Source organism: Penaeus japonicus, unplaced genomic scaffold (genome assembly GCF_977035675.1).
Source record: "Penaeus japonicus unplaced genomic scaffold, GWHDUDI00000001_assembly GWHDUDI00000008, whole genome shotgun sequence".
NCBI classification, from domain to species: domain Eukaryota; kingdom Metazoa; phylum Arthropoda; class Malacostraca; order Decapoda; family Penaeidae; genus Penaeus; species Penaeus japonicus.
In genome coordinates, this window is record NW_028234410.1 from 33,529,801 (window position 1) to 33,539,800 (window position 10,000).

The window sequence follows — 10,000 nt, forward strand, 5'->3', positions numbered from 1 at the left end:
GTTGACACTTTCAATTAATTCAAATATAAAGGTCTTCATTCATAATGATTTTCATGAAACATGCACGGACGAAAAGAAATACATATACTCATTTGGATAACCCATGCATTAAGGAATATATTATGCACTGTACAATGTTTGTAATAGGTATTCGTTTCCGGGATTTCGGCCGTAAGTATTCATGATTTTTTTTCTCAGAGATTTGTCTCAAAATCAAGGATTCTTATTGTTATTCTTTATTTCTGATTTGCACCATGAAAATGCATGAAAGAAAAAAAAGGAGGTTAGAGCAAGTCTTGTTCTCTTTAGGTTTTTTGTATGGCTTTCAATTTAATAACAGCTAACTCTGAATGCCATGCCACACATCAATGAGACTGACTGCACTTGTTGGAGACTTGTTCCATGAAAAACTTTTATGTGTGCAATTTGAGCCTATGCTATTAATTTTACAGAGGCCATGCAAGTGTTCATTTTAGTTTTTTGTTGATTCAAGCTTTTAACCTGTTAACGACGGGTGACGTTTTCTCGTCATACATGACGCAGGAGCTCTGGCCTGAGGACGGGCGTCATGACGTTCATGGATTTTGGATAACTTGATTTTATTGTGCTATGAATAATGAGTGAGTGGTGATAACAACTGCAGTCACAATTATTATAACTGCAAAATGGGTTTATTATAACAGCAAAATGGGTTTCACCTAACATCCAAAACCTAGATGGCACCACTTTCTTCTAGCACCAGTAAGAGAGAGAGCCTTGAATGGCACCCATCTACGGTCTCTAGCAAGCACTATCTTTATAGAGCGATGGCACATAGCAAGTTGCCGACCTATTGCTCTAAAGTACCACAGATGAAGGATGTGTAGGCATAAAGAGAGGAGGAATGTGACTAAAACCATGCCCAATGTCTACAAAATGTGCCCGTGTGCCAGTAGGGATGCCTTGTACTGTGGCACTCATAGTCATAAGCACAAGTTTCCTTCCTCTTCCCTACCTCTTCATGTTGTCTTCAATGTGGATGGTTATATGTTTCGTATTCTTTCATGGCAGCATACAAATACGAAAAAATAAAAGTTGCTTTTTGTTCTCCCCAAAAACTTCTATCACACTGAGTATAAAGAAAAAAAATGAGCTGATATATACTCTGAACTACAATTTTAGTCAACTGCAGAATTGACAGAGCCTGTGATAGGTCTGATATAAGTCTCTGAATACAGTAAAACACATAAAAAATAAAACACAAAAATGGCTCAAGCTCTATAATGAGTGACAAAAAGAGAGTGGGAAAAGTCAAAGTATGTTGCGTGAAGCTGCCTCGCTCTGAAATAAAACCCATCCTGGAGCCTGGGTAAGCAAATCTATCGTTAAAGGGTTAAATGGCATTTATTACAAATTTCTTAATATTTATAATAGACAAATTTGAAAGTCATTCCACATGTCTGAGTTTCTTTTATGGTTAACGGATTCATTCATATACACAAGTCACAGAAGAGAACTTTGCTTCAGTGTAAAAGAATATAACAAATTAATTTCCTATCTGACAGTCCAGATAGGACTACATTAAATCAACAAGAATCCTAAAACCAATACTATTAAATCTTCTTCCAAAGTGTTACACATAATCACAAACTTTTCTGGTGAATAGACATGACATGTCAAAAAACAAAAACCAAAGAGAGGTTAATCAAAACTACGACAGTGATTTAGGATCATATACTTTCTGAATAATGACAACAACATCAACAAGACAAGTAAAGAATGGATTTGAATATTTGTCTTGGCAGCACTTCAGTCACATTACAGATTGAAACTGATTGCACTCTTATCACAGAGAATTAGGAAATCTCAATACAGTACTCAGCAGATACACAATATTTCTGTTCTGAGCAATACCTTACATACAGACACAAATACACAATGTGTGTAAGTGTGAAAGAGAGAGAGAGAAAGAGAGAGAGAGAGAGAGAGAGAGAGAGAGAGAGAGAGAGAGAGAGAGAGAGAGAGAGAGAGAGAGAGAGAGAGAGAGAGAGAGAGAGAGAGAAGAGAGAGGAGAGAGAGAGAGAGAGAGAGAGAGAGAGAGAGAGAGAGAGAGAGAGAGAGAGAGAGAGAGAGAGAGAGAGATATTGCAAGAGAGAAAGCGAGAGATTGTGAGAGAGTGATAGAGAGAGAAAGAATGTGTGTGTGTGTGTGTGTGTGTGTGTGTGTGTGTGTGTGTGTGTGTGTGTGTGTGTGTGTGTGTGTGTGTGTGTGTGTGTGTGTGTGTGTGTGTGTGTGTGTGTGTGTGCATGCATGTGTGTAAATGTACATGCATATGAACCTGTGCATGTGCATGTGTATATATATGTGTGCTATGTGTATGCAAATGAGTATGTGAGTAGGTGTATGTTGCACGTGCCTGCGAGTGCATACATGTGTACTTTCAATAACTTACAAACCAACGCTTTAAGTTCAGGTCAAACTTAGAAAACTGAAAAAAGGGAATTAACTAGTCATAAAAAAAGTGTCATATATATATACAACCTATCAATATACACTTGGTTATAACATACTCAGGTACATCATACCCAATCACATGGAGGAGGTTTGTTAAATTTCCCAAGAGAACAGAAAACTGGTTTCCTTAATTAATGCATCACATCTGACAGTCATAGTCAATGTTAAAAGTTGGCCTCGTATGAAATTCCGCAATTCTATCTTTTATTCAAAACCAGGAAACGTGTAACCACTTCTGTTCTCTATTCACAACTAAATTGTGAAAGTGAAGAATCTTTACAATATACATCATTTAAGAAAAACCTTGATAAACATTAAGCATCTTTAAAATGGCCAAAGGGAATTGTAGAAAGGAATAGGAATAGGAATAGGAAGGAAGAGATGGAGAAGGAGGAGGGGGAGGATGTGGGGAGAGGAGGAGGGGAGAGGAGGAGGGGGAGGAGGTGGGGAGAGGAGGAGGGGGAGGAGGAGGGGGGAAGTAGGGGGGGAGGAAGAGGGGGAGGAAGAAGGGGAGGAAGAAGGGGAGGAAGAGGAGGAGGAGGAAGAAGGGGAGGAAGAGGAGGAGGAGGAAGAGGAGGAGGAGGAAGAGGAGGAGGAGGAAGAGGAGGAGGAGGAGGAGGAGGAGGAGGAAGAGGAGGAGGAGGAGGAGTCGAAAAAAGAGGAAAAGGAGGAGGAGGATAAGGAGAAGTAGGGGTAGGAGAAGGAGGAGGAGAAGTAGGAGGAGGAGAAGTAGGAGGAGAAGTAGGAGGAGAAGAAGCAGGAGGGGAAGGAGAAGAAGCAGCAAGAGGGGAAGGGGAAGGAGAAGGAAAAGGAGAAGGAGAAGAAGAAGGAGGAGGAGTTGAAGGGGGGGGGGGGGGGGAGGAGGAGGAGGAGGAGGGCAAAGATCCAACTTATCTGATACTGAGAAAACTTACTTCGACAGCAAGAGGAAATATCACAAGAGAACGAAAGTCCAACACCTCTGTATCATGAATCCACCTCACAATGAAGGTAAACACACGGCTGGGAACTACTTCGCCTACAGCAAAATTTATACACCTCTTCTTATCCTTCTTCAGTAAAATCTTCAAAGATGTGGATAAAGGCCAGACCTATCTACCCATTTACACAACAGTTTTGAGACCTAAATTAGAATTCTCAATTTTAACAATTACTACAAAAAAAAAAGAGAAAAAAGAGAGAAAAATGAGTAATACTAATACTTTCTATGCACTTAAATACAGCCTCACTTCTTGGAGTCATACACTAAACACCAATTTGAATAGACTAATAAAGACTAGAACATGAAGTTGCCTTTAGAACGACACATGGTACTGAGTAGCATTATAATTCAAGTAAAACTTCTTTACTATCTCATTTCATTCCTTTGCAAAAGGTTCCATAAAATCATAACAGCACACATGCCATAACCATATTCTATCTTATGTATGTACTGTGGACAAAGGGAGGGAAAGGGGAAAATGAGTCTTTGAAATGTACTACTCATTCTAATCCAGATATTCTTGTGGAGAAAATCATGATGAATAAAAAAAAGGATTCAAGTGAAATGGATGACGCAAATCACTTTAGATAAAAAGGTAAACATCAACATACAACATGACACAGATATGAAGTTACTCAGTATGAAAATAAGACTTCTTTAATTGAAACCACAGATCTAGGACAAAAAAGCTTGTTTTCTTAAAGCGGATTCAAAAGGCAAAACTATACAATACATAAATATATCAATGGTGCAACTGGCAGTGCAATGTTCTTGTATTGCTTGAGAAACAACTTCTATGGCTTTCGACCGACCTTCAATAAGATAGCAATATCTCTGTTCAAATATCTACAGAAAAAAGAGCATGGCTTGCCTTTTTCTTATATATATATATCTATTTTCTTACACTATCTATTTTAATCTGTAGCTCAAGTAGTACTGAAAGAGACCAAGAATTATTACCAAATTTCTATGGCAGCTTCAACAAAATGCAAAATAGATATTGCAGCATTTTTAACATACTGACACTTTTAGTTATCTTGTACACATCAATACATAAAACAGCTTAATAAAAAATAACAAGCAGAATTGCTTTTCTTCCAAAGAAAAATAATCATCCCTAGTTGTACTATACATTAGGTACAACTATCATAAATGCAAGGTTCTGACATAGACATAGACAAGAGAAATAAAATACTGAAAAAGAAAACAAAGCTGTGAGTACTCCACAACTACTAAATCTAATATACACCTATATTAGATATCTGACAAAAAAATAAAGAAAATAAAAAAAATAAATATAGCAATGCCATAAAATAGAAAAAAAAAAATGAATGAACATATTGCATAAACTACATATCATATTCCACATCCTGTTCATAAAGTTAAAAACAAGACTTGCTCTCAGTTAATCACACACAACTTAACACTCACAAAAAAAAGCAATGAACACTCATCTAACCTCATTCAGTTAAGTATGATTGGATATGTATTGTAGATAAATACAAGGAAACACATATACAATGAACGAGTGAACTTGAAATTTTCAAAATGAGAAACTTGTAAATTAAATCTATGCAAAATGATGTGTTGTTGTTTTTTTTCAATCAGCAGAAAACAAATAAAAAAGTAATAAATATTAATGCAGTGATACAGAATATAACTGTTACCTTCTCATACATAAAATTAGATAGAAAGGCAAATTGATTCTATCAACATAACATACTGGAACAAACAAACCCATATTTACAACAAACTGCAAAGATTCTTCCAAGTTATTTATAGACAACCTTCATGTGATGTTCAAGTTCAGTTAACATGCTTGAAACCAAGGAGATAGAACATTTCATGTTTTATTTTACACCTTCTATTTTCCTGAACAGGCAAAGCTGATAACTGAAAGTATCCCTCATTTACACCAGTGGAGGAACCTATATACACCTTTTCAAAAATATTTGTTTACAATTAAATAAAGCCCTCATACCTAGCAGCATTGCAGACATGGACTCTCTTATATAGATCATCTATAATATACACTTATAAAGTGCACCAAATCTCCATTACCCAAATCCTATTCCTGCTGCTTGAAGGCCCTGCCTGACACCATTAGTAAAATTAAGTTTACATCCCTTGAAAATATATTTATATATATATCCAATCAAATTTGTGTGGAGCTCCAGTGAGCTATAGTGCTGGTTAACAAGTTTATAATCTTCAAAAAATATAATTACATCTTACCAGCAGATCTACTTGTATAATAATCACAGCAAACTCTTAATTCAAAACACAACACAGCTGGTTAATCAGCCATAATACAAAAATATCCTTAAATGTATCATTCAGTAGCTGCAAACATTAAGCTCCCTACCATCCCCCCGTACCATGAGAAGTTGGCGTTACATCCATGAACATCTTGACATGAAAAAGCAAATAAAAGCCCCAAGATATCTCCCCTTAAACGTGTCCCATAATCCCTTGCTCCTGAAATTGTGATTGTTTGCTACATTGGGTGAGAACTTCTCCTATCAACAACACAGATTGTTACTCTTTTGATTGTTAAGTTTTACTGGCTATACATAATGGTAACATGAGATTGACAGCACAATATCAGACCTGCACAGTTAGGAATGTAAATATTATAATCGCAAGGGATGAAAATTATCTTCACTACTGTTACACATACATCAGTAGACCATGTCTAGATGGATATCAGGCAAACTAATGCTAAATGCCTTCACATATTTTCTTACATGATGATTATCCCTTGAAGAGATCAAAATGGCTTCATAAGCAAGGAGCAAAAAAGAGCTCGTAAAAATGGCTTCTTGTATGGAATTTACGTGTATCCAGTAAATTAATGGTCACTAGAAACTGCATGCAGATGAATCAAAGGTTGATAGTTGGGCACTCTAATCAATCTGCAATTTAGACTAACACTGCATATACATATTAAGAAAAAAAGTGAAAGAAAGAAAGAAAGAAAAAAAAAAAAAACACTTCCACACACATGAATGTTCTTCTTATTGTTGCATTTGGTTTCCTTTTTCTAGGCCTTACTTTTGAATAAATAATGAATACTAATAATGAATACAGATAATGATTATAACAACAATAATAAATAATAACAATAATAATGATGATAGTAATAATGGTAGTGGTGGTGATGACTGATGACGATGTCAATGACAATGACAATGATGATGATAGTAATAATAATAATGACAATAATAATAATAATAATAATAATAATAATGATAATAATAATAATTATAACAACAAAAATAATAATGACAAAATAATAAAAACAATGACAATAATCATTATTGTCATCAATTAAAAAAAAAAAACAAGAGCTTAGTGTATTAAAGAAAGAAAGATAAAAACAGCAAACAAACCCCAGACTATAGACCTTCAATCGCTACACGAAGCCCAACCATCATCATTCCGCCCGCCACCCGCTATTGTTACGACACTTTCTAGCAGATCATCAGAGTGTGTGGGAATAGTTGACGTCTCGGTATTTTCGTCAAGACTCAAACAGCAGCCTTTGATAGTGCGGATTCACGTGCCAAGTGGGAAGGTGGAGGCCGAACTCGAGGGCTACCAGGGCCGCGAATTCCCACTGGGTCAGGTCACGCCGGTTCAGCCTGAAGGTGCTCTCCGTTTTCTGGAAGAAGAAAGTGAGGTCAAGAAGTGTGTTCAAGTATATGGGACATGAACAAACCAAACTCTTAAAAGTAAATTTGTATACCTTAACTCAGAAAGTTGTCATATGTACTGGTGTTGTAATACTGCACCTTATAAAATACAAATTATGTCAGTGAAGAAATAACAAAATGATACTTTTGACAACCAATAATGAAATAAAAAACTAAACTAAACTAAACTAAATCTAACACGTTAAAATAAAAATAATGATGTTAAAAATAAAAAAATAATGATAACAAGGAAAGGAATGGTAATAGCAATAAATATAATGTTCTGCAAATAATATTAATCTTAGCAGTAGTAGGGGAAATCATAAGAGTAATAGTAATAATAACAATAACAATAACAATAACAATAACAATAACAACAATAATAATAATAATAAAAATAATAATAATAATAAAAATGATAATAATAATAATGACATAATAACAATAATAATAAAAGTAACAATACAAACAGACTATACCAACCTCTATGAGATTACTCAAGGTTTCTCCTTTGACGTCATTCATCTTAGCCGAGAGGATCAGACAGGCGCCAGCAATCAACTTCCGATTCTGCTTGTTGACAATGGTTTTGAGTATCAGCCTCTCAAAGTAAACGTAGGCTTGTGCCACTGTGAGGAGATCTATGTCACAGTCTTGCCTAGCGATCTTCAGCATTTCACGTTTCAAACTGGAAATTATAGCATTTTTTTAAAAATACATTGTGATAATAATCTAACAGACTTCACGCTTTACTTTTGAAAAAGCCTCTACCCCATAAGCTCGGGATCCACTACTAAGACTTAGCCTTGTTCCCTGAGCTACCTTGGGCTGGTCAAAGGTCAGGCTCACCTAATTTCCTAAAGAGTGTGTCTATGCTTAGCCAGAAGGGCAATCATCCCTGACCCAGTGTTAGAAACAACTAGTAGAAGCTCGACTTTACAGATTTAAGGAAGGCGGCAAGGTTCTTTGTATCAGCTGTTAATAAATGGATAACTGTATTCATCGTTACTTATTTATCTTTTACTTTTATGGTAAAATATTGAGCCCTTTCTAAACACAAAATCACAAAATCAAAAAAATCATCAGTAACAAATGAGACTCCCTTACCTCCTTAGTTTACTTAAAGTTAACTGTATATGAGGAAACTTTCCACGGAACTTGTCATTCAGCTCCTTTTTCAACTCTGAAGGTTTAGTATAATCCATAACAGATGTCTGAAACAAAAGAAAGGCAGTAAAGACTTCAGCCATCATTAACAGATAAAAATCATAACCCAATTTCCAAAACAATTACCAAAGGCAATACAGAGACTGGATATTCAAGGCATACCATATATGATGGGAAACGGAGCAATTTGCGGTGCTTGCCGGCGCGTAACTCAGGATCGTCGAGCATATTTGGCACGTACTGCATGCTTGCTGCATGACCAACTGTTGGGCAGCGCCATTCTTCCAAATCACAAGCACAACCTGTGTATATGGTGAAATGTTTTTTAGTATTCTGAACAACAACATTCAAACCAAAAAAAAAACAGACACAAAAATTCAATCTTTGATGTAATCTAAAAAATGCAAATATATATATATATTACATAATCTTATGCTTATATTCCTTACAGTATCTTATTACAAAAAAAAAGAGATGCACAAGAATCATCATTTTTACTTTTCTTACTTAATCTCAGTGGTAAGTGTGAGAATCATCATTCAAGAGAATTTGAGTCAGATAAAAAGATAAAGATAATGAGAGTCAGAGGCAGAGAGATAGAGAAAGAAAGACAAAGGGGGATGGGGGAGGAAGGGAGTGAGAGAGAGAAACAGATAGAGAGGGACAGAGTGAGAAAAAAAAATCAAAGAAAAATAGAGTGAGTTTAAGCCAATAGCATGAGTAGCGGTGAGATCTCCACTGCATAAGTGAAGCAGCGTTAAGTATGTGTGGGTGTGAGGTTCAATATCACTGGCACAACAAACGAGTACTGACCAGAAGGGACTCCATGTCTATAAGGAGTGAAAAAATTTACCCAGGAAAGCAACTATACAACCACATGGACTGACCCCGGCAACTTCATATATATATAGATGTAGATTTTTTTTTTTTTTCACAATTACATGGGATATAGAGGTTGTACAAAAATCAGGAGGAATAAAAAGAGAAAAAAAAAATATCATCAGGGAGAACAAACATATATGTGCCAGTAATGTTCACGGCTGTGTTTTGCAATGGTGCTTTTTACATAATAAAAAAAAAAAAATCTTGCTTTTAATTCTCTGTAGTATCATTGATAGCTACCAGACTAATCTATGAGCTATTATATTTTATTCTAATGCAATGTCAGTAGGTTTAGCATTTTGAATAGATGAAAACAAAAAGAGAGAGATGGTTGTGGGAAGTTTCCATCCCAAGATTTTACAAACATAAATTATAACAATGATAAAAGCAAAAATATAATAATCATATCAATATCAATAATAATATCAATAATGATAAAGATAACAATAGATTTAAGGAGATTGTCCCATGTCTATATAACTCTATCAGTTTTTTGTTCTTGATTACATATCTTCCAACACCAGGTTTCATTCCTTTTGAAAACAATCACAAGAAGTTCCTTTGTTGGGACCTACATATGTTTTGGTGTTTATAATACCTAAAAACGGCAGATTCTTTACAAGTTGTGAAAAAAAACCTGATCACTTAGTCAAAAAACAATTACTTTCATCTATATCTCTTATACTTTCTTTAGATGGTCCTTGATTGTCCTAACAAAAGTTTATAAAAGACAGAGGGTTCAACTACCTTGTACAGATTAAAAATCGTTTGAGAACTTCCG

The 10,000-nt window shown here is 35.4% G+C and overlaps 1 protein-coding gene across 2 annotated transcripts in view; it reads right to left on the reverse strand.

Annotated features, from left to right (window-relative positions):
• Positions 1–1,698: 1,698 nt before the first annotated feature.
• LOC122250433 (CDK5 and ABL1 enzyme substrate 2-like) overlaps positions 1,699–10,000 on the reverse strand; it is a 20,168-nt gene continuing 11,866 nt past the window's right edge. For both annotated transcript variants that reach the window (XM_043011833.2, XM_043011834.2), the window contains 4 exons: positions 8,500–8,639; positions 8,278–8,384; positions 7,654–7,858; positions 1,699–7,139 (listed from right to left, as the gene is read on the reverse strand). In XM_043011833.2, the coding sequence (XP_042867767.1) occupies positions 6,999–7,139; positions 7,654–7,858; positions 8,278–8,384; positions 8,500–8,639 (593 nt within the window). In that variant the 3' untranslated portion in view covers positions 1,699–6,998. The remainder of the gene's footprint in view (positions 7,140–7,653; positions 7,859–8,277; positions 8,385–8,499; positions 8,640–10,000) is intronic.